The sequence below is a fragment of the Artibeus jamaicensis genome, unplaced genomic scaffold (assembly GCF_021234435.1).
Source record: "Artibeus jamaicensis isolate MK-2021 breed Jamaican fruit bat unplaced genomic scaffold, CSHL_Jam_final contig_477, whole genome shotgun sequence".
Lineage (NCBI taxonomy): Eukaryota > Metazoa > Chordata > Mammalia > Chiroptera > Phyllostomidae > Artibeus > Artibeus jamaicensis.
This window is the reverse complement of record NW_026521854.1, coordinates 2782775-2807639: the sequence shown is the minus strand read 5'-3', so window position 1 is coordinate 2807639 and position 24865 is coordinate 2782775. Positions and strand designations below refer to the sequence as shown.

Below are 24865 nucleotides of genomic sequence, written 5' to 3'. Positions count from 1 at the left end.
TTGAATCTTGGTTTCCTTCTTGTCACTGTTGGTTCCCTGAATTTGTTAATTTATTTCATTTTGGGTATCTTTCATTTTTCAACCAAGCTCAATCAGTTCTGTGAGCATTTTGATTACCAGGGCTTTAAATTCTCCATCAGTTAGGTGGCAATATCCTCATCACTTAGTTCTGAGGTTTTGCTATGTTCCTTCATTTGAGCCGTATTTGTTTTTCTTGGTACACCTGATAAGTTGTAAGGGGGTGGGGCCTTAGGTATTCACCCAGGCAGGGTGACCCTCTATGCTGTGCTGCCTGTGGGGGAGGGGCCAGGCAGGGAGCAATGCAGCTGCCTGCTCATCTCTAGTGCACCTTCCAACAGACTCTCAAGTCAGACTGGAAGTATCTCCCACCATGGCAACCCCAGCTGTAGCCCACAGTCAGCTGTGAGTCTCAGTTTTCCCCTTAAGTCAGTCCCTCCTGTGCACCTCTGTCAAGCTCAGCAGTCAGCCCTGCCCCTCAGCTGCCTCCCCATGGTTTTTCTGAGTTGCCTGCCAGGAGGGGTCAGCCTCGCTGGTCTGGTTGTTCTGGTTGATTTTTTCTTTAATTCCTTGGTTGTTGGAGTTCCATGCAGTTTGATTTTTCTGGTGCTTTTGGTTGTTTATTGATTTCAGATTGGTGGTTATCCTCCTTTTGGTTGTGAGAGGGAGTGAGGGGTTTCTACCTATGCCTGGAACTCTGTAACCTTTTAAGTTTCATATAAGCATAGGTGTATGTGTATATACACATATATGTAATTATTTTTACAAAAATGAGATCGTACTGTACATTTTTTACTGCTGTGTTTTTTCACTTATATTTTAAAACGTTTTCTTTGCATCCTTTTAATTTTTTTGTTTTGTATCCTTTTTAAAGACTAAATATTATTTCACCACAATTTTTGAATCAATCTATTATATATATAATTTTTGTTTATTTTTTAACAGAAAAGTTTTGGTGGTAAATATCCCTGCAGTAAAATATTATATATGTATATTTTCTTACACTACATTTCTGTATGTGGAATTCATAATTTAAAGGCTTTGGAAAACTGTCAAATGTTGTACCAGTATTGATAGAATATTCCCCACAGGTGCTCCACTTTGTATTCCTAACAGTAGTGTTCGACAGTTTTGCTTTCTTCAAACGCTGATCAGCACTGGAAATTATTGTTTACAGAATCTTTCCAGTTAGATGAGTAAAAATGTACATGTCTTGAACCTCTTTCATCTGCAATAACCTATGGTATCTTCCCTTTCGGAACTGGCTTCCTTGTTCCCTTTGCCACTTTTCCTCCCAGAGTGTGTATGCTGGTAGATGCTAGGAGCAATGTGTGTTTCTCATGTGCTTGCTGTTGTCCCAAACAAAACCTTCTGGAAAGAGAATGGCCACATTTTAATTAATTTATCTATGACGAACTCTTATTGAATTAAATCCAGCAAGTATGTGGTGCCTATCATGTGCCAGGCACTGTGCTGTACAGTAGTCATAAGCATTGAGAGCAAACACTGACCTGACTCTCAAAGAGCACGTAGCCCAGTGAAAGAAAGAGACCATGTCAACAGGCAATTTAAACTCTCTAGTAGAGAAGTAGGTACCAGGTGCTTTGAAAACAGGAGAGAGAATACCTTAGTCTTAGGTAATCACAGAAGGCTTGCTTCTTGGAGGAAGTGATAATTTCACTGAGTCCCAAAGGATGAATAGCAGTTAGCCAGACATGGAAATATGTATTGTGTGCTTTTGTGTGATAGAATGGTACTAAAAAGTATTATTGCAGAATTAATACAATAACATTAACAAAGGTCAAGGAAGCAAGGTAAATGTGTGAAATTGTACAACCTACATGGCTGGAGTTCACAGTGAGGGGAAGGATAGGGGCTAAATGGGTTAGCAAGAGATGAGGCTGAAAAGTAAGAGGTGGCCAGAGTACCTACCATCTCATATTACCTACCAAGCAGCATGCATCTTTTCCTGATGTCTCAGAGTTGCCCTTGATGGTTTGAAAACAGTGGAGTGACAGAATCAGATTCACTCTCTGGAAAGTGTCTTTTGGCGTCAAGGTAGGGAATGGGTTTGGAGGCAAAGGCAGGGTATTCCTAGAATGTGAGAGTTTAGGAGGCTCTTCAGAAGGGGCTTCAAACCAAGGTAGTAGTAATATGAATGTGGATGAGTAGACAGATTAGAGAGATCATTAGGGGAATAAATGGTTATTATTTGCTGACAGGGCTGAGGAGAGAGGGGGCAGAGATGGCATCTGCATTTTGGGTGGATGGAGATGCCATTCAATGAGTTTGGGAACACAGAAGAGGAACCCATGTCTTTGAGAAGAATGAAAGAGTTTGAAGGACTCAGTTTTGGGTATGTTATGTTTGGATATCTATGGTGGCTATAGTACATCACAGTGGGAATATCCAGTTGGAAGTAAGTTGGATATGGGGGAAGCTTAGAGTTTTGAAGGAAAATATAGAGTTTTAGAGTTATGAGCGGGAACTCCGCAAGCCCCCAGAATTTATCTATAAAAAGTTGTGTATTTATTCATATATATATATGTATATGTATATTTATTTTCAGGTTTTAAAACTTTTGATTTGCATATTAAAAAAATTGTGCATTCCAATAATTAAAATCATTTTAACAAAAAAATGGCACTTTGATTAAACTGGATTTTACAGCCTGCAGGACACCTTGGACCAGCTTGGTTTTACTCTAGATTTCACTGTCATCCCACCAGCTTCTTCCTTCACCAACATACAAGTTCTTTTCCTTCCCTGTAAGCTAGAGCAGCAGTTGGGAGAGGCAGGTGCAGCCTTCATTGTCAGTAGTTCTGATGTGAAAAAAGGCAGCACAGTCCTTTAAACTGATCCAACCTCTTTGCAGCTTACCAAGTTAAACAGCTAAAAGAAGTAAAATAAGAAGGCAATGCTTGTGGAATGTGCAGTGCATATTGGTGGTGCAGGCCTCATTATGATTCGCCTGCTTGCTTCTTCTATTTACTCGTTTCTTTGGAAGGTAGTGGATTTTTCTTTTGAGTTTCTGTCTTCTTCAATTCTGTCTTTATTGAATTTCTCAATCTTGGCCATATCGGGTTTGTCAGACATGGTTGCTGAGGAAGCCGAGGGAGGTGCAGGAATGAGAGAAGAGTCCAACCTGCTCAGTGACCATTGCTGAATGTATTCTTATATATTTAAATTTCAGGCACCTTCAAAGTACTCTCTATTTGATGCAATATACATATTGAGATTTTTTTTTCCACTGCTCAAAACAATTTCTGAACTTGTTAATTTTGATGCCTTCTTGTGCTTCTGCTGTTTTTTTGTTTGTTTGTTTCATCTCTTTCACATTGGCAAAACATTTCCCTTTGGGGACTTTTTCATCTGGTGAAACAAAAAAGTCACTTGTGGTAAGATCAGGTGAATAGGGGTAGGGCTCCCGGGGTCATGCCGTTTTGGTCAAAAAATGCTGAACACTCTGCATGTGTAGGAAGGTGCACTTGTAAATCACTGCACATGAAGTGGGCAAACGTGTTGAAAGAGTCTGCAAAAAAATTCACTAAAGCTGAATGCAGGCTCTCTCACAACAATGCCAGATGATACACTGATACAGATGGGTTCCTAGAACACTCACCTAGTGGAGAGAGCCTGTCCCACAAGGGGCCCACTCTCCAGAAGATAATTCTGTTGTTTTGGTGGGGGGGGGGTCCCCACCTTGCATTAACTCATAAACAAGAATTGCAATCTGAGGGTAGATGGTACTTCCAACAAAGAATAAGTAGAGCAAGAAGAAAAGAGGGGCCAGGACAGAAAGCTGAGGAACTCTGGTATTTGAGGGATGGGAAGGAACGTAGAGACTGAGATGGAGCATTTATAGAAAAAAAAGCATTGTCCTGGAAGGTCTTTTAAGGAGGGCAGGTGTTCATTGGTGCTAAATGGTGCAGATCAATCACATGAGATTAGAATTTTGGATTTAACAAGAAGATGTATTTTCTCCTAGTGTAGAGTCATTTCAGTGAAGTGGGTGCCAGAGTCTAAAGAGTTAAAGAGTAAATGGAAGGTGAAGAAAATGTAGAAAATGAATGCAGATGTCTCTTTAAAGAATATTGATTGCAAAGGGATGGGAAAGATAGCATGGCAGCTGACACACCAGGGACCATGACTCAGAGAGGAAGTGGAGAGGGAGAGAGAGGCTGCTGATATGGAAGAGGGCCCTGAAACCCTTCACTATGGGGGAATGATTGGGATGCAGAACTCAAGAGGATTCATTATTCTGACACAGGACAAAAAATTCTGTACCTTTTGTGTCAAGAAAAATAAAAAAAGAATAGGTGTGGATAGAGTACTGAGGGAGTTTCCACGGGGTGGTTTCTATTCTGCCTGTAGTAGGCCAGATTTTCTTGTGGGGGTTAGAGGTGGCAGGGTGGGAAGTTTGGATGCACTGGAGAAGGTTTTAATCATTGCTATGGATAGTAGAAAAGGGAGCTGGATAGGGATGGATAAGAAGATCCCCAGGCAACACTGGGGGTCCTGATGAACTTAAAGCTGACAAATTTTTTAAAAGATTTTATTCATTTATCTTTAGAGGGGAAGGGAAGGAGAGAGGGAAAGAAATATCAATGTATGGTTGCCTCTCATGTGTCTCCTGCTGGGAACTGGCCTGCAACCCAGGCATGCGCCCTGACTGGGAATTGAACAGCGATCCTTTGGTTTGCAGGCCTGCGCTCAGTCCACTGAGCTACACCAGCCAGATAAAGCTGACAAATTTTAAGTGGTACCAGATCTGTGTATGGCTTTATGATTTTTCCCCTCTGACTAAGAAGGCAGACTCCAGGGTTGGGATTTTTCCAGTTAACAGGAGATTGATGGGGCAAGCTATTTGAGGGCGATGCAGTTGCATGGTTGACATGTGTAACCATGGGTTCAAGGCTGTTCAGAGAGAGGACGGTGATAGGAGGGGTTTGAAAGATTGGGAGGATATAGAAGGGTCAAAGGCGTGGAGGCTGGAGTAAGGTTACAGAACTGGTGCAGTGCAAACAAATGAGCCTGGGACCTAGCTCTAAGGGAAAGGACATTGCAGTTAGAAGGAATTTTGGATATAAGATTATAGAATTGTGCCAGTTTCAGGAAAGAGCAATATTCAACATATTTAACTGGCCTGATAGAAAATTCCCATTTATAAATGCCGAGCTAGTTTAAAGAACCTGAAATGAGGCTTAAATACTACTGAGGACTGTCTTGCTACAGTTAATTGTGTCTAGATTCTGGGAAAAACAAATGATACTGGAAGCTGGAAAAAGTCACTGGCGGAGTAAACCACACACAGCCCTGCTGCCGTGTGCCTGCTGGTTCCAGGTGCACATGTGGGGTGGGGCTGGCAGAGGGTTAGGGTTTGAGCCCTGGGGGAAGCATTCCCATGAGTGTGCTTTTCTTTTTTTTTTTAAATTGAGTTTAGAGAGAGAGGGGGAGGGGGAGAGAGAGAAACATTGATTTGTTGTTTCACTCATTTATGCATTCACTGTTTGCTTCTTATATGTGCTCCGACTGGGGATTGAACCCACAACCTCGGCATACTGGGACAATGCTCTAACCAACTGAGTTACCTGGCTAGGGTTCATGAATGTTGAATTTGTCCAGACTGATGATGTGACTGGAGAATGATAGGGGAAACCGTGAGTCTGTTACCAACATTATCTATGTATGAGAGGCCATGCCTGTCAACCTGAGTTTAAGGTATTTGGGGGCTAGACAACAGTGACAAAGACAGGAGGAAAGTGCTGTAGCCAGACGGCCTATGTCTTAGTACCCTGGGGCTGCTACCACAGAATACCAGAGACTAGGTAGCTTACAAGCAACAGAAATGTATTTCTCACAGTTCTGGAGGCTGGAAAGCTGCTGGCAGATTTGGGTGTTCACATGGTGGGAGAGGTGAGGAAGCTCTCTGGCATCTCTCTTATAAGGACACTAATCCCATTCATGAGGGCTCCATCCTCATGACCTAACAACCTCCAGAGACCATCACCTTAGGAGTTAGCATTTCAGCATATAAATGTTCCTTAGGGAGGAAACGATCAGATCATTATAGTCAAAGCCTCAGTTGGCTAGAATTTTATAGACAGTGGCAGAATCATAGTCCTGGACCAGCAGTGGGAGAAGTCTATGGACCCCAAAGATTTGGAAAAGTGAGCCACCATTTGGGAAGATTGCAGGGGACAATGTTCTTTGAAGAGCCAGCGTTCAGGTAAGACAAGAAAGAGAAGAGGATATTGAAAGAGAGGGTGGAGATGTAGTAGGCTCTATTTACCCTGGAGTGGGCAGAGTTTGGAAGGAGAGAAGTAGGAGGTTAACGCAGGGAGGAGGGACATAAAGCAAAGCCATCTGACCATGTGTGGGTGGGAGGGGCTTGATGCCAGAGAGGGTTAGATCTCACCTGGCGATTTTGGATGACCAGGATATAAAGTATGAAGGGATTAGTAAGCTCCATGATTTCCAAATACAAGCACACTCATTGGCTTTAGAACTTGTCAAACCCTGTACTCATCACATTTTGATGAGAAAACAATGTTTCAGCACTTGATGCTTGCTTGTACTTGCTAGAACTTGTATGAATTCTAGCAAGAGAACTCATGTTGCCCCACAAGAGGCTATGTTTCAGTGCTGAGTTTGGTACTCTTTGGTTTCAGCATTTGCCATGAGTTCCAGAATGATTTAACAACGAGTAGTGGGGCACCACTGTCATTAGTCCTAGCAGTTTCTGATGGATAGGGGATGAGAGGAGAGGAACTCAGGCTGTGTGGAAGGAGTGAGCCATGGCCTAGAGTGATTGTACTTGCAAGAAATCACAAGACTGGTCAGCAGGCTGTCTTTGGAATTAGTTCCAAAATTTTGAGCAAATGTTGGAATCACCAACAGTCTCTTGTGGGACATTTTTCTAAGGCAGAGTACACTTGCAGTGTGACTTAATTGTGCTCGAGTTCAGAATAGCATTCTGTCCTCAACTGGAAGCCACAAATCTCTTAGTACAGAGTAGGGAACAGAGATGCGTTTAATTGGTAAGCAATGATTTGGATTAGTGTCTTCTCAGTTTAGTCTGCTATACACTGCCTCCAGTGCCAAGTAGCACATGGGTCCTCAGTTGATACTTAATAACTGGGCTTCGATTGGCAAAATGGAGTGATGTGCATTTCTCTTGGTATTTCATAGTTGAGTGGTAGGGTGGGCTTAGCCAATATCTCACTTGGGGCCCTCAAGTTGTTCCTTGAGGTAAAAAAAAAAAAATTGAAAGACCATGGAGAATGCAGTTCATGGTGAAGCTTGAGGATAGGGAAGAAGAATTAGTGAACTCCCGAGTATTATAACAATAACTACATGACAAAATACAAGAAAACATGAAGTAGCTTGACTTGCAGATGGTCATATTCCTTCTGGGTTCAGCTGTCTAGTCTGATGCCTTGCACAGACTTAGCAAATATCTAAACATGTTAGTTGACAACTCTTCTGTTACTTGGGTTACAAGGAGAACATGACAGCAAGTGTAAAGATTTATCAGGGCTAGTGCTGGAAAGAAATACAGTTAACGTGGTCTTGTTACAAGCTGGTGGACTTCAAGACACAGATATGGCACCTGGAGTTGGTTTCTCTACTCACCATGGCAAAGTGCCCTCTATCCCTCAGCATCCTACTGGAGGAAAAGTCATGGATTAGTTGTTCTTGGTGGGAAGATTTCCTTCCTCCCTCCCTTCTTTCTTCCTTCCCTCTCCCCTTCCTTCCTCCATTCACAAATTGCTTAGTGCATGACAGTTTATTGTGTTAAGCACTAGACATGTAAGGATGACTAAGTCCTCTCTTTTTGCAGCAGTCTGCAGTGCAATTTGCTATGAGCTTGGTCATGCTGAGTAAGGCCATGATAACATGGGCTTTGGTGAATAAAAAGGGGTTGGGTAGAAAAATATATATATATTTCTATGACCAAATAGTGTTTATTCCAAAAGTGCAAGTATAGTCATATATCAGGAGATAGAGTAACATAATTCATTACACAACAGATTAACAAAGAAAATCCTGTGATTCTATCAGTAGATACTGAACAAATCTTCATAGGACTCAGCCATCCTTAAAATACTAAGTAAAATAGAAATAGGTACTGAAGTATAGAAAAAGATTTTTATGAAAAAGGCAGCAACAAATATTATTATAAATAGGCAAATATTAAAACCATTTTAATTAAATGGGGAATGTGACAGGGATGATACCTATTTCCATTTACTCAAAATTGTCTTCGAAATTTTTTTCTTTATTTTTATTGTTGACACTATTACAGATGTCCCCATGTTTCCCCCTTTGCCTGCCTCCACCCAGCCCCCGCCACTCTTCCCTCTGGCCATCACTACACTGTTGTCTGTGTCTTTGAGTTATGCATATATGATCTTTGGCTAATCCCCACACCTTCCTTCATTCAGTTTCCCCCTTTCCCCTGCCCTCTTGACAGCTGTCAGTCTGTTCCATGTGTCTGTTTCTATTTTGTTGGTCAGTTTATTTTGTTATTAGATTCCACGTATGAGTGAGATTATAGGGTATTTGTCTTTCTCTGACTGGCTTATTTCACTTAGCATGATGCTCTGCAGGTCCATCCATGCTGGTGCAAAAGGTAAGATTTCCTTCTTTTTACGGCTGTGTAGTATTCCATTGTGTAAATGTACCACACCTTTTAAATATAGGTATTTAATTCTCACCTAAGGATATGTTTATTGATTTTATAGAGTACTATGTTGAATAAGAGTGGTGAAAGTATATAGCCTTGTCTTATTCTTGATCTTAAGGGGAACATTTTTAGTTTTTGCCTGAGTATGATGCTGGCAATGGGTTTGTCATACATGGTCTTTATTATGTTGAGGTATGATCCCTCTAGCCCCACTTTGCTGAGAGTTTTTATCATAAATGATGCTAAATTTTATCCAATGCTTTTGCTGCATCTATTGATATGATTATGTGATTTTTTTCATTTTTCTTTATGTGATGTATCACATTTGATTTGTGAATATTGTCCCAACCTTGCACAGAAGGATATTCTTCAGAAGGAATGATAAACGTGAAGTTAATGAGGCAGAAGTGATCATGGTGTCTTTGAGGGGAAAATAAGAAGTCAGCATTAATAGAATTGAAGGTGCATGGTGGAGAGAAGGGACCAGATTTTCAGGGGCCTAAATTTGAAGTCAGGATGCTTGATTTTTGTCTTCTCGGCAATGGGAAGCTATTATAGCAAGGATGTGAAATGGTGGCACTTGCATTGTAGCAACAGTCTTGCAGTGGTTGTGTGAAGGTCTCTAGCATTGAACAACTGGTTCAGTTATGCTGAAACAGCTGAGACCTTGCTACTCAAAGCATCCGCCATGGAGTAGCAGCATCAGCATCACCTGGGAGCACGTTAGGAATGCAGACTCTGGGGCCTCACGCAGAGACACCGAAGCATTTCAACAAGGTGCTTGGGTGACTTGTATCCTCGGTAAATCTGAGAAGCATTGACTCTGGGGCTATGTTGCTAGCTGGTGTGGCATTTTTGTAGGTTCCATTAGACCTGACCTTTTTTCCTTTTCTTATGTCAGACTCAGAGACCATTCCATGATCTTTTTTGAAAAATGGATAGAAATTTTTGAAAGGCTGATAGGAATCAAACATATTTGAAAGTATGTTTTTAATAATTTGAGAAACTCTATCCTTTTAAGCCATGGTGTTTCCAAATGGTCCAGCCATGGACTGTTAACATGTAAAGGGTTCCTGGAGGCGCACACAGAGATGGTGCCAGCTCTCTCATTTCCTAAGCTTGGTGTTAGGACATAGGTGTTCATACATCATAATTTGCCATCTTTTGATCAGTGGCAATATTTTAGCATTCCAGTTGATAAAATCTTGATTAAAAAGTAATGTTTAGTGATCTACTAAAGAAAATAGAAACCTTCATCCAAAATGGCACCTCAAGACCCGTGTCAGCGGTGGGAAGAGAATCTAAATGACAGTGACAGTATTAGCGTAAATGGTAATCACTGCCTTTTCTCAGTGCTCAATATGTGCTATGTGGAGGCACTTGCTACATGCTGGACACTGTTTCAAATGCTTTACGTGGAACTTGCTTAATGCTCATGACCCCTCTGGGAGGTAGGGCCTATTATGTATCTCTGCTTCCTAGAGATATTTTCATAGGTAAAGAAACCCCTAATGTGTGAAGATATTAGACACCTGTCCCAAGGCTGCCAAGTTATTGGAGGAATGAGGATTTGAACTCAGTTTGTAGAAACCCCAGGTCTACATTTTGAAACATTACACTGGAGTGTGATACATAGCCTCTCTGTATAAAGAGACATAGATTAAGATTGAGGAGGAAGGACCTTAATGAAATAAATGTAGTCTCTTTCCTTGGCCAGGTCAGACAAAAGCAAGGGCAACACATTTTTGGCCTCAGAGTGATACCTCTTGTAGTGTTTGTTAACTGTCCTGTGTACACCTGAACTTGGGAAAATGTAGTTCGGAGCTAGAAATGAATGATATTGAGAAAAATGTTCCCAGTTGAATTTAAAATATGGGGAAATCCATCCATTCAATTATGAGCCACTAATTAATCTGCTAGTAAATTAACTCATTAAAAAAATAAACTACCTGAAAAAACTATATCAGAGAATTCCCCTCCCCTCATTTGCTGAGACTGAACTTGTGACTGTCTTCCAAGACCCAACGAAATGGCATTCATCCATGAACCTTTCTCCATTCCCTCCTTTTGTTCTCATCCCCTCTACTTGTGATGCTGATAACAGCCAACACTTACTAAGCATTACAGCTTATTGGAGACGCCGTAAGCACTTCGCTTATTTTATCTCCTTCTGATAGCATTCTGGAAGGTTATTACCATACTCATTTTACAAAGGAAGAAACCAAACTGATATATTTTGAGATTAAGTATATCTGACATCATAAGTAAACAGTGGCAGAGCCAGAATTCAAATCCCAGAAGTCTGACCCTGGAGCTGGACCCTCGTCATCACTGAGCTATCTGTATCCCTTGTCACAGTGACTCAATTGTCCCCTCTTTCAACTGTTTCTGAATCATTCCTTTCAAGTATTCAGGGTATGCTGTATGGCGTTGTTTCGGTGCAAAGAATGCAGTGGTGACAAGCAAAGGTGCTTCCAGTCTGGTGAAGGGTGAAGGACAAGGTCCTCTAGAGAGTGAGAGCAGCCTCCGTGTAGGCCTATAAGGAGGGAGTGAAACCTTTCCAGAACCAACAGCTGGAGGGTAGAGTTCATTAACTGGGGGGAAAGGCGAATCCTGAGGTGGGGAGCTGAGCAGAGTGTAGACCATACAGCTTTTTCTGAGAGCAGGAAGAATTTGGGTTGCAATTTTACTCTGAAGGTAATGGGAGCCACTAAATGATTTTAAGGAAATTGGGAAAACATTGATTTTAAACAATGTTCATTTACATATTTATGCTTTAGATTAGGGTCAATGAATGACTTCTAAGAAATGAATTAGCCATTAACTTCATGCTCGGAAAGTCTCATTCAAGAATTTTTAAAAGAATAACAATGAAAGACATTGGGGGAAAAACAATAAAATGTAACACTTTATTATTATTTTTATCTCAGAAGGAATTCACCAAAGGTTTCATATTATGCTATGGCATCTTTAATTATAAAAATAAGCAAATAAAATAACTTGCATCTGTCATTACCATGATATGTTCATAACCTTTATATGCACATGGAGCTTAAAAATGTAATTTAACAATAAATAATGACATATACCAGATATGCTCACTGTTTATTCCAGTACTCAGCCAAAAACCTAAATATCATTTAAATTATAAATACATAATGCAAATATAATGGCACAAAAATGTCTAAAGTGCAACCAAATCACAAGAGAAGAATCATGCAAACTGGTCTAGGTCAGCCCGAATCACTCTGTGCAGGGAACACAAGATGAAGCTTGGGAGGTTTCGGGGCAGTTGAGGGGTGGGATGGGGAAAGAGAAGCAAAAAACTAGCAACATTGTGGGAACTGCTTCTTTTTGGATGTGTAGATATATGTATTAGAGATACATATATGAATATCACTGTGGGGAGAAAAGGGGAATTACCATGGTGTGAAGAGGTCACAGCAAAAAAAGAGAATCTTCGGGACTGAAGTAAGAGAGAATTTTGCTAGGAATACTCATGTACTACTTGTCTCATTAGGGTCCTGGTTTTGTGGGTTTGCAAAATGGACACAGCACACACACTTGAAGAGCTTTTCTGGTTGGGAGGAGTCAGCCTTGCCTGGGGCTGGGGGGTGGGGGAGGAAAGGAGGGAGGGGGAGAGTCAACTTAGAGTATGGTCTACCTGATTTCCAAGAGGCTAAGGCAGTGTCCATATGTTTGGGGACCTGGGGATAGGGCAGTTCTGAGTATAAAAATGCTCTTAACAATCTGATGTCAGCACGCTTAGAGGCTGTGTGGGGACAAAGGCAGCAATGCTTGTGCTGCTGCTGCTGGGTCTGCTGCAGTCGCTCTTGGTCCTTGAGCAGCACGGTACTGGTTTTAAAGGCTTTATGGTAAAGTTGTATTGCTTTTCATTTTTCTGGATATGTGCCCTCCCTCCTCCCACCAGGATCCCTATCACTCAATTTGATCAAATCTTGAGTTTAGCCTAGTGAGAGTCAAGCACCAATAGTTTCTACCTAAGCGAGTTTGGAGTGGCCCCTACAGTCCTACCCCTGCTCCCTCCTCCTCTGTCAACACTGACCTTGCAGGGCAGTGATGCTCGTAATGGACTGTTGGGTTCAAGGACAGTGACCCTGAGAAACTACTGTTGTTCATAGATAGGTTAATCACTTGGCTTTGGTGGTCGCCATCTTGTAAACATCATGGCAGAAATGATCCAACCACCAGCTCATTTTCCCCCTTTCCTCCCTCCTTTCCTCCCTTCCTCCCTTCCTTCCTTCCTTCCTTCCTTCCTTCCTTCCTTCCTTCCTTCCTTCCTTCCTTCCTTCCTTCCTTCCTTCCTTCCTTATTCCCTCCCTCCTTTCTCCCTCCTTCCTTCCTCTCTCTCTCCTTCCTTCCTTCCTTCCTTCCTTCCTTCCTTCCTTCCTTCCTTCCTTCCTTCCTTCCTTCCTTCCTTCCTTCCTTCCTTCCTTCCTCTTTTTTTGTCTTTTCCTTTTGTAATCCTACAGAGATGGCCCAGCTGCCAGGACTACTTTGGCAGGCAGCGTGCTACAGGACAAAAATGTAAGAGAAGTCTATTAAGGCTGGACAGCCCAGGGTTATTTTTACCCCCTCAGCCCCAAGTCCCCCAAACTAAAGACCCAAAGGCTCCTTGACTCATTCCTGTTTGATTTCATGGAAAGTCTCCCACCTAATCATCAGTTTGCCAGAGCGCCAGGCACTGATGAAAGGTGGCAAGTCAAGAACTGCCACGTCCCAGGGTATAGTAGGCCTTATTGCACTCTTAATGGTCCAAGCCAAAGGGATGTTCTTTTTGGTTCCTGTCATTCCCAGTTGGATGTGACAGAGCTGTTTCAGGATAAGTCTAAGTCAAGAGTAGCCTCTGGGTTGAGGTGGGCTGGGAGATTAACATCTTACCTGGGGTCCTTCAGATAAACCTGTGGGTTTTTCCTATCTCATACAGGCCCATCTTAAGTTTTGATGTTGACTAAAACTACTTCTACCCCCTTAGTTATAAAAAAGGCCACAAGGAGCATTTATTATGTGGATATCTGGAAGTGAGATAGTTATTCCATTCCCAGGAAAAGAAAAATAAAGCTAAGTTACAAAACTAAATCTATATGCAATAAAGTTATTATATACTGCTTTGTTTAAGCAGAGTCCTCTGGAAATTTATGTACAGTACATTAGTTTTCAGCTATTTATATTCCACAGTTAGACCTTAAGATTCTCTGGTTTTAAGACAATTGTTAAAGATACTTTTAAAGCTCTGAGCAGTTACAGTACATAAAGATGTTAGCTTTTTGTTTTTCATTAGATGCAAGAAGAGGCAGGCTCAAAGCCTGGGGGGATGGCCAGGCTTGAGCAATTTGGTAAATGTGTCGGAAAGGAAATTAGACATTGGAGGATCAAGACCATTAAGACACTAGCTCATGAGAGATCAAGAATTCAAACATGACATTCATATTCGTCCATGGCCAGCACAGATTCATAACACGAATTCCATTTAACATCTTTATGAGCACTTAAGACATGCATTTAAATTAAGTTGCTTCTTATCAGCTAACTCTACTGGGGCAACCATTCTAAAGGGCTCCACATCTTCAAATTACAATGACTGGGGGATTACATGAATCTTGTGTGTTTGAGAGTAGTTTTGAGGGGAGCTGGGAAAAAACATGGTAGAGGAAAGGAATCAAAGAGGGTCTTTCCTCCTGAGGAGAGGCAGAGAGATCACAGAGAATTCTGTTTGTGGGAATGCTGCCATGGTGGAATGTTGGGATATTGGTGATAGAAGCCTAGTTTCATGCAATTTTCTTTAAGGGGGCTAGAAAATAGGAACTACTTTTAAAAAAATCAAAGCAGGCACAGTACACTCAAAGTTGGTGTGTGAACACCCTTCAATGATGCTAGTTTGGTGAGGTTATGCACACCTCTCCCGGGTTATGCACTCTCGTGAGAGGTGCGTTTGGTGTGGGAGGGAGAGGCCACCTCACCTCGAAGGTTCCTGAGGAGGACTTTCAGCTTCTGGGGCTCACTGGTGCGCCTCCTGTTGAAGTCGGCTCGCGGTTGTGTTTGGGCACAGTGATCCGTCTGCAGGATTTGAAAGAGGCTGGCCATGTTGGGCCCAATCTTCTCCATCAGGCTGTCTCTGATTGTGCTGACAGTGTCCCCGTCGCACTCCAGGAGGCTGCGCACAAGTCTGTTGTAGTATCTGCAGTAGGGAAGAGAAAATGGGACACATCATCAGTGAGAACAGGTGAGACCAGACTTACATGGGGCTCCAGCTGATGCCATCCCGAATGGCCAGACCTGGTGGACCCAAGTAGATATTAGACATCTTCCGATTTTTGTGCCATCTTCTTAGTGTGAGTGCTTCCTGGATTCACCACACAGTGCAAGACAGGTCTATCTCCATGTTTAGGGTTCAGGGACCTGACTTTGGATAGTAGGCTGTCAGCAATGTATAAAAAAGTTTTAGAAACAGAATTATAGGGCTAGATGGGAGTGGAGAGATCATTTAGTGACTATTTCATCACCTCATTTTGCAGGCAGGATAGCTGAAGTGACTTTCTAAGGTCACACACTGGTAGAAGCAGGACTTAAGTCAACTATCATGAGCTGAGCCCAACACTCCACACATATTAATAGTCATGGAACATCCCTTCACCTTTCTTACCTAGCCCTGCAGCACCCCTCCCCTCCAGCTGTCAGTCTCTTCTCTATGAGTCTGTTTTGATTCTGTTTGTTAGTTTATTTTGTTCAATGTGAGTAAGATCATATGGTATTTGTCTTTCTCTGACTGGCTTATTTTACTTAGAATCATGGCCTCTAGGTCCACCCATGCTGTCACAAAAGTGAAAGGATTAAGGAAAAAAAAAACTCAACCAAGCAAACAAAACAACCTTATAGATACAGATAACAGCATGGTGATACCAGAGGAGAAGGGGGCTAGGGGAAGGTAGAAGAGGGTAAAGGGGAGATAAATGGCGATGGAAGGAGACTGGACTTGGCGTGATGAACACACAATACAGTATACAAGTGATGTGTTATAAAATTGTACACCAGAAACCCATGAAGTTTTATTAACTGATGTCACTCCAATAAATTCAATAAAAGTAAAAAACAGCTATTACACAAAAATTTGTGGTTATTTTGATGCCTCTTTGCAATTTTCCTATTTTTGGTGTGTGTTCAGGTATATGGGCATATGAGTACATATTCAGACTGAACTTCTGTCTTTAAAGAAATCTTCTGTCTTCAGTTGTCAAAATTCCTGAAAGGTATATTGTAGTGAGAGGGCCAAATCCCAGGCAATGAGGACATGTAAATGGAAAGATCAGTGGTTGTTAATGGTTCGTGCTTCAGTAATTCCAGAAGCCTTCTCTCACTGGTCTAGCTTTAACTGGCCCTTCCTTTTTCGGGGCGGGGGGGCATTTTATAGATATTTGGTTAGCTTCACACAGGTCAGCATTTGCTGCATTTGTTTTCCTGGTCTGACTCTAACCTTATTGAAAGCGGGGTTTGTGTCCTTGTTCTTTGTATTCCTCTCATGTCAGCATCATAGGTCAATATTGCCCACTCACTGTTGATTTGTTGATTTAATTTTGTGACCGCAGAGGCAATGGAGCTTTAAAAATATAACTCTCTCCCATAAGGTGAGATTGCTACAAGAAAAATTATCTGTGCATCTGGTAAGTTTTAGCCCAAATTCTGTGCTGGGTATAAGTTACCTTCATCTTTGGTGCAAGTTCTTCAAGCATCTCGACACTGCAGCTACATGTCATGGCTCAGAAAGAGTTATAGTGTCTAATATTTACAACATATAAATGATTCATCCTGTGCTTTGGGAAGACAGTCCAGGGATGTTCAAATTTGAGTTGGGATGTGTTTGCTCCATTTTGAGGTGGTGACGGTTGTCAAAACCCATTAGCTCCATGTTCACTAATAAGAGACTGTCCTGATGACAGGTATTTGCAGAGTTTCTGTGGAGAGACCCTTTCCTCAGAGGAAACTGAGGGTCACTGGGGCCATAAGATCTTCTGTGAAGAGAAAGCTGCTTATTTTTATGTCACCTCACAGAGCATAGAATCGAGCATCTTTCCAGAATGACTTAACCCCCCAGAGAGGTCCTTTCAAGGATGAGTAGTAAATAGTGTGGAATATGGGTAATGAATGAAAGCAGTCACCCTTCTGTGAGTGAGCAGAATAAATTTGGAGATTGAAAGAGAAGTGTCCTGTCTGGCTCTCAGACAGTCCTAGCTCCATCCTTCCCATGCAGAGGGGTTATATACAGCTGTTTTTCAAGTTGAGATTCTCTGGCACAGAAACACATTTTCCAACCCTTTGGAACTATAGAGCACATGAGTCAAAGTAGATCTCACTTGGAGGGTAGTGGGTAGAAAAATGGTTTTGGAAAAACTGAGGATGAGCTACTTTGTACCAATAGCTTCAGAAGTCTGCATACTCACATAGGTCCCCAGGCGTCTTTTTACTTGTGAGCTCTGCTAGGTCATGGGCCCCCTGGACCTCTGTGTCCAGTTCACAGGGTGATTAGATCCTAGAGAATGAAGTTTCTGACCCTTGCTTTCCTGTCCCCCAATATGGACTTTATGACTCAGAAGTTAAACCTTCCACTTCAAGAAAGAACTATTCACACCAGATGACTTCCCAAATGGGCTGGAGAAGATGGTCTTTCCTTAGATCAACATGGCAAGCTCTTGTCTGGCTGAAGAAGTCTGACACCAGGAAGGAAACACAACTTCTATAGCTGGCCTGGCCTGTTGGGGACCAGCTGAGTCGCTCTGGCCCCACTTCGTCAAACCTACTCTCGCTCTCTGAGGGCTTTTGTCTTTCCTGTTGCTTTCTCTGCTAGCCCAGGTGGAACATCTGCACTTGGTGTTTCTTGACAATGGCCTTTGCTGACCTGATTGCCCTTAGTGACTCCCCCCAAATCTACCCTTAGCTGCCTCTCATGGAGCTTTATTAACACAACAAGGGCAGGCTAAGGAAGCTCCCTGGAGTAGAATATGCTCCTAGCTCCAGTAGCCACTCCTCCAAGTGTGGGGAATAATCTGTCCGCCTTTCCATTTGTCAGAGCGAGCATAGCTTAACCCTGGGCATCTCTATTAAGAGCTGGCATAAGGCATTCACCTCTGGAATTGTGTGAGTCAATGAGATAGACCTTTCCTGTCTATAAGCCAGTACGTGAGAGTAGTGAAGAGATTGTGCCTCCAGTAAAAGTTGCCTTAGCAATTGTCACTAATTTAGTGAGCACTATCTTGTACCAAGTAAGCTGTGTCTTCTCTTTGAGGAGAGAATGTACACAAATCTAACTGTTGCTCACTCCAGGGCACATTTATTCAATTCTGTTGGTATTCTATTTTTAGATTGTGGATGTAGCCTGGCTGCCATTTTTAAAGTAGAAATCAAATAGCTTGGCTCAAGGCCATGTGAGTTCTAGGCCCAACTCTGTCATTTACCAGCTGTGCGACCTTCAGCAGGTCACTCCCCTCTCTCGGCCTCTGTTCTTTAATCAGTAAAATGAGGCAGTTAGTCTAGATAACCTCTATGGTCATCTTTAGCTGTGACATCCTGTTTATGTTCCTTCTCAATTTCACAAAAAAGACAAATAAACAATAAACCAAACAATTAAAAAACAAACAAACATTGAAGCTCTGTCTTAGGCCTACCTTTGCGGGAAGAGTCAGAACTATTTAAGATTTCTTTCCTCATCTTTATGGGGGGGTGGGGTCTGCTGCAAAGACCCAGCGGGCTAAGTGATTGGGCCACCCTGCCTAGAGGGACTTTTAAAAGTATGTTTCTTCCTTCCTACTTTAAAAATTCCATTGCTAACTTTTTTTTTCTCATGAAAGAATAAGATCAGATATTCTCCATAGCTACTGTTTCAGCCATGCTTACCCAAATACACACATACTGCCTAGGAACGTTCTGTGTGGGGTTTATAAATAGGCCTTTGTTTCCCTTGATCAATATTATTCTTCTGTTTCCTGTTCCCTATCCGTGCCCTAGAGAGCTGGAAGCTTTGTCAGTTTTCCCACTCTGGATGTGGATTGGTCTAACTCTTCCCAAGCCTCCCGCTGTTCAACCTGCCTGATCAATTTTGCCTGCTTTTCTCCTGGTTGGAAGTGCTGTTTGCAAAATCAGCCAGGGGACACTCGAGCTATGCTTTCTCTTCTCAGTACATTTCGCTCATGGAAAACTTCCCTGTTCTGGCTCCTGGTCCAGTCACAGGCTTTTGGATTCTCCCAGGCCCAAGTCTCAGGCTAGATAAGTCACAGGAAAGTGGAATGAACCTGTAACTACTTCCTTTTGCAGTTCGGTGCCAGTTGGCGTGCATTGGCGTGTATCTGTGGTGGGACAGAGGCTGGGAAAGCAGGATGTTTCAGGAGGGCGAGGAGCTTAAATAGAGCAAATCAAGCCCAGAGTGGAACCGGAAATCTCTACAGTTCTCAGCAGGAATAATATTAGCCCATGGAAGTGAAATAATTGGAGAAAGGTAAAAGTTGCATGGAAGGTCCTGGTTTCCCAGGGGGTGACCACTTTTCCCACTTTCCTAATATTTGCGATTCCCCTAAGATTAAAGTAAGAGATAACAAGACTCCTTGTGACCATTTTCTAGAGGTGATGAGGAGACAGTTATTGAAAGTAATAATGGCCTGATTAAAAGGAGTACTAGTCTCTTCTTAGATGGGCAGGATCACCAGTCCAGAATCTGAGTCATCCTTTCTAAAAGACCTCTCCCTCCATGATGGAAGGTGCCGCCTCAGTTAAAACAGAGTTTAGTACCACCTCAAAATGGCTTTCATGCCATATTATAGATCATGAGTTGTCACCAGGTCCTTAATGAGCTAAGCTTGTAATAATAGCTCTGCTAACATATCCCTGTCCCCCAGCTACTACACAAATAATATCCTTTCTCTGTAGCCCCACATCAGACTAAAAATTCTGTATTTCTCTTCCTTATGGTAAAAGGGGTCTCCAGCAATTAGCCAGGTTCTTTTTTTCTCCCCAGATATAATAAGAATCTTCCTAGGAGAGAATTTTAAGACCAAGGTCAATATAAAGAGACAGGCTACTTGAGATAAATGCTAGGTTTGATTTTGTTGTGAGGACATCAGTTAGGACCCATGACAGAGTGGCTTCCAAGGACCGAACAAACAATGTTTGTAAACTGATACCAAATTCTGAAGAGCACTGACCTGTAGTTCAGAGTGAATTGGACATTTTACAAAGTTTTAGTGTCAGGGGCTTCAACTTTCCCTGAGGAGGAGCTACTTTTCTCATCTTCTAGGTGCCTTTCCGTATGTGCCTAAATCACTGGGAAGCCCCCAAAAGACTAGGTTGTGGTCACTTTTTGAACAAGGGTGGCAGAACATGGCTAGGAAATTAATCAGGGTCAGTCTGCATTAGCTCTCAGGTGGTCAGAATAACACAAACAGGACTGATCTTTCTTAACACGTGCGGATTTGGTTGGAGAGTTAAAGAATCATAGTGCTTCGGGATTGGGAGTCAAATTTTAATTCAGGGTCAGGGCCATCACGGTAGGCTGAACTTGACCGCTGGCTGGATTACCCCTGCTATACCTCCACATTAGCCCCATCATCACTTCTGTTAACTTGGTCACAGATGGAGAAGCCCGGGTCTTGCTGGGAGTCTTTTGAGGTGATGCAATGAGGATGTTAGCCATCCCCCATGCTAAGTGTTTACTCTAGGCTGGTGAGGACAGTGTGTTAGGGCTACAGAGACGTGTGATCCTGGGGTAATACCAGTACAGTGGCTTTGGGTGGCATTAGAATACTAGGATGAGCATGTGATTGGGGCAGTCACCAGAACGTCATCACAGGAAATCTCGGTCTAGAATAATGGGGTGTAACCCTGGCCTGAAAGGGAACGTGGGTGTCGTCCAGTCCAGCCACTTCACCTCTCACAGAGGAAGTGGCAGTCCTGGGAAAGGGTGGCTTGCTCTGGGCCACCTAATGAAATGCCTGACTGGGCTTGGGGTGGATTCAAAATGTGTGCAGCTTTAAAAGACTGCATTATGACATTTGACCAGGGTTTTTATAACGGTCAATTGTACTGTGCACAGTCATTCAGCCAAATTTGATGTCTCAAAAGCTTGTTTCCATAAACTTCATAATTCCCTTCAGGCGTATGGCAAGAAACTGACCATGAAAATGTACCCAGGGATGCTGCAGATGAAGCTTTCTATTAGCTGCATGGGAAGACTTTTCCTATAACAGGGAAAAAAATAAACCCAGCCTGCTTGAGCTGTCACAACCAATCACAAACACATTTTTCCTGCAAAAGCTGGGAAGGCTGCAAGCTAAAATAAGAGTATGACTGTGGCAATTGAACCCCCCTCCTGTGTCTGGCTCTGCCAGCCAGCCACTCCCTCCTCCACCCTCACTGCAGAAAAGTGGACTCATTTCATACCTGTTGGAGAAGTGATTGGGCAGCTGGACGACTTCTGTGATGGCCTCGGGGTTCTGCTTGGCGATGCTGCACACATTCAGCTTGGTGTAGCACTCCTCCTGCACCTCGGCAATCATCCTCTGGAAAATGGAGCACCTCCGAATGGCAAGGAAGACCTTGGCGGTGACCCCATTGGCGATGCACTTCAAGCTCTCTTTGACAAATGCTTTTCCCTGCCAAGGAAAGGGGTAGGAGGAAAAGCTTTAGCTCAAGCTGATGACAGAGGACAGGGCATACAACGTGTAAAACTTAAGGGGGCTCTTGGCACTGTCTATGGCCATCTGCGTGTCCTTGCCGTGAGAAAACTGTATGCGTGGCCAGGATAAAAAACGTCCCTACCCCCTGAGACTACCTTGAGAGTGGAGTTCCACAGCAATGAAATGAGACAAAAGAGAGAAAAAAAAAAAGAAGAAAGAAACCATAAACAACCACCCTGCAGCTTAAAAATAGCCATGATATGTCTTTGTATTCTTGGGACTGAGACCTTGATAACTCAAACCATAAGCTGGGATGCTAGGTCATATAACTTCTTTGTTAGAAGAACATTTGTATTTCCCCCTGAAGAGGCAGAGGTTTTCTGTTCATCACTGCTTCCTTGTCAGACAGCCTCTGTCAGCATGGTGCAACTGGGTCTTAGAGTGGGTGGGTGGGGGTCTTATACACAACATATATTCTGGCCTAAAGTGTGTGTGTGTGTGTGTGTGTGTGTGTGTGTGTACACACTGGAGACGAGGATTTGGAGTGGGGAGGCTAAGGAGGAGGACTGGTTCCCTATGGGACTGGTTCCTAAGAACAATAGTCTAACACACTGCTAAAGACCAGCAGCCAGTGGGAGTAAAAGGTCAAGGTCTTATTACCTGAGTGTCGAATTTAGCAGCGCTGTACAAGAAGGATTTACAGATGTCATACATCCCATCTGTGTCACAGGTGGAGTTTTCCAGGCATGCAAAAGCCCCACAGCCAACCTGCAGCGCACTGTTGAGGCAGCGGACCACTTCAGCTGAAAGAGACAAGGCCATCCGATCTGGGTCAGATGGTGAGGTGGTCCCAAGGGGTCAAGTTGGTCTGCTGGAAAAACTCAAGGACACGGGGTCAGGAGAACTTATTGTAGATGTCTGTGATGGGGCCAGGAGATAGACCCATTCAGAGCAGGGAGGAGGCTGGGGTGAGAAAGGGTGGGGCAGGCAGATCCCTCTGGCTTGGAAGAGCTGGGGCACATGTAGGAGAGGGAATGTGCTTTCCCACTGAGACACACGCTCTTGCCTCCTCACAGCCACGCGGTTTGGGTGGCTGGAGAGGAAGGCCGGACTGGGCGCGCACAGAGCTGGGAGCAGCTCTGCAGAGCCAGCCGGCATCACTCAGAGCCTGAAAGCAGAGGAGGCAAGAGCGATGGCTGGTGGTTCCGCGTGAGGAGGTGGAAAGGCCAGGGAGTTCATTTGGCTCCCGAAAAGGCACTCCAGAGTAATAAGGGTGGAATTTTAGTCTAAATGGCCAGAGAAGAATTAGCCCGGAGTCCCTTCCCAATTAGGGCTTTTAACTTACCTTCATATTGGCAGAAAGGAATCTGATCTGTTCTTGTTTCATCCCAAACCCCCACCCCAGGACAGTGCTTAGAGGTATATATAATGTCTCTCATGTTAAAAGTCATTTTATTTTAAGAAAAGAGAAACACAGGTGTGGAATAAAAAGGCCAAGGCACCCCTTGTGCAAGACTGGGAGAAAACCGCAAAGAACTTGCATGAGGCTTTCTACGTTCTGGATAAGATCCCATAAAAGTAATTTCTCTCCTACAGAAGGGGGGTGTTCTGGCAGGCAGCTCTGCAAGAAATGCTCTGCGGCCTTCACACCGTAGGATTCTCCTCCGAGATCAAAAGCATGGTTCAGTTAGACTCCCCCTCCCCCTCCCACCACCCGCAGCCTCTGGGATGTTACAAGTCATTTCCCTAATTATATATTTCTACGGGTTCAAATTATAACTTTGCTTTAAGCAGTTTTAATATGCATTGGGGTTCCTATTGTTTTAGGCAAGCTCGAATTGCGAATCACTGCATCTCTATAGCAACTAAGTACAAAAGGAAGTGAAGCAAAGCCCTTCTCTCGGCAGGGACCTGCTCTTGCGAGGGGAGCGTCGTCTGCAGCGTTTGGACACCTGCGATCCCATATTTGCTGACAGTTGGGGGAGCGAGGGCAGCAATGGATGAGGAGCAAGGCGGTTGAGCAAAGTCAAAAGGCAGAAGTGTCAATGCCGGCGTCCTAAGGACTCTTTTCCTTGGAAGGCCAACCTTACACACAATTGACTGCTCCAGGAGTTGGGGCAGAGTGAGACCTTTCCCTTGGAGAAACAGCTGCTACGTTTCACAAATAGCCCTTTTCAAGGGGCTTGCTGGCCACGGGCTGCAAGAGCGACTGAATGGAGCCCAAAGGAGAGCCTGGAGGAAGAGAAGGAGCAGTGTTGGGGGTGGGATGTGTAGGGTTTTCTCTGAATCTGCTCTGGATTTGTCAGACTTGAGGTTCTGGTTCTGTAAATCAGCCCGCAGGGGGAGCTTTCCGTGTGTTCTCCGAAGGGGTGGGGAAGTCAAGTTATAGGGTCTCACGGATGAAGAAAGAGGGGCATGAGCCAAATCATGTCTCACCTTAAGATCAGCTTCAGCTTCTGGAAAGTATAGAGAGCGCTTTGAAGCATGCCAACATTCAAGCCTTTCCCCGCCCCCTCCCCCCCAAAAGGGTACGTGCCAGATTTCAGGCAATCAGGCTAGGCTTATGCAATGAAATACCCTCAGCACAGCGCCCAGCTTCTTCGTTAGTTAGTTGCGTGCAATTTATTAAACAAAGGAGCTCCACTTCCTAAGGCTATTGGATTACACCGGCAGTTTATTGCCATCAGGCATGAAACACATTTATTATCAAGATCAGCCGTCACAGACACAGTTGCAAAAGCGAGAGGCAAATGAGGACAGCTCTTTGGGGGAGAAACCGGTCCTGGGTTTGCCGCTTACCTGAGTTCTGAGCTGCCACCCGGGATTTCCTGGAGCTCACAGAGTCATTCTGCTCCGCCTCGCGGGTTGCAGAAGCACTGATCACCAGCACCAGAAGCACTGCTGAGTTTTGGAGCATTCTCTGAGAAGTTTCCGCTAAGTTGTTGGGTTTTTTTTTTTTCTCCCCCCCTTTCCTCTTTTCCTCTCCCGGCTTGAGGGAAGATGTGGATCTGGATACACTGAAAGCCTAGGTGAGGATTTGATGAGGATTTTTTGTTGCTGCTGATGCTGCTCCTGCTGACGCTTCCGCTGCAGCTGTGGCTACTGCTGTGGCTGCTGCTGTGGCTGCAGTCGCTGCTTCTTGCACCTCTGGCTTTTGCAAACTGGGGGCCCAGGAGCTGCACCCAGGGGTTTTATAAGCCGTTCTTATCGGTCCTTAGGATCAACGACCAATCAGGTCCCTCAACTGGTCTGGCTAGCCAATCGGAGGGCACGCTCATTGGGCTGGAGCTATTTGACTTCTTAGAAATATTTTCCAGCAAATTAAAAGTACCTGCTGCCAATGTTTCATATGTGTGTGTGACTGTGTGTGCATAGATGTGTGAAAAAGCTATTTTCACAGAATTCAAGGATAACATTGTATTGCTTGAACTAAAGGAAAATCATAGGACAATCTCAGCCAGGTGTTTTGGAAATCCATCTT

The 24865-nt window shown here is 43.6% G+C and overlaps 1 protein-coding gene and 1 pseudogene across 1 annotated transcript; both read right to left on the bottom strand.

Annotated features, from left to right (window-relative positions):
• Window positions 1-2765: 2765 nt before the first annotated feature.
• On the bottom strand, window positions 2766-3161 carry LOC119054779 (thymosin beta-4-like; annotated as a pseudogene).
• Window positions 3162-13107: 9946 nt separating this feature from the next.
• On the bottom strand, window positions 13108-24533 carry STC1 (stanniocalcin 1). Its single transcript, XM_037152827.2, has 4 exons — window positions 24184-24533; window positions 22045-22187; window positions 21149-21360; window positions 13108-14906 (listed from the first exon to the last, which is right to left on the bottom strand). The coding sequence occupies exons 1-4, from the start codon at window positions 24299-24301 to the stop codon at window positions 14636-14638; spliced, it is 744 nt and encodes a 247-aa protein (XP_037008722.1). The 5' UTR covers window positions 24302-24533; the 3' UTR covers window positions 13108-14635.
• Window positions 24534-24865: the final 332 nt, after the last annotated feature.

Bases quoted from the DNA above. Each gene is read 5' to 3' on its own strand.
- STC1 (XM_037152827.2), bottom strand. From the start codon at position 24,301: ATGCTCCAAAACTCAGCAGTGCTTCTGGTGCTGGTGATCAGTGCTTCT. The intron at 21,361-22,044 runs GTAATAAGACCT...TTTCCTTGGCAG, and splicing joins CTGCTAAATTCGACACTCAG to GGAAAAGCATTTGTCAAAGA. The intron at 14,907-21,148 runs GTATGAAATGAG...TCCCTACTGCAG, and splicing joins CCCAATCACTTCTCCAACAG to ATACTACAACAGACTTGTGC.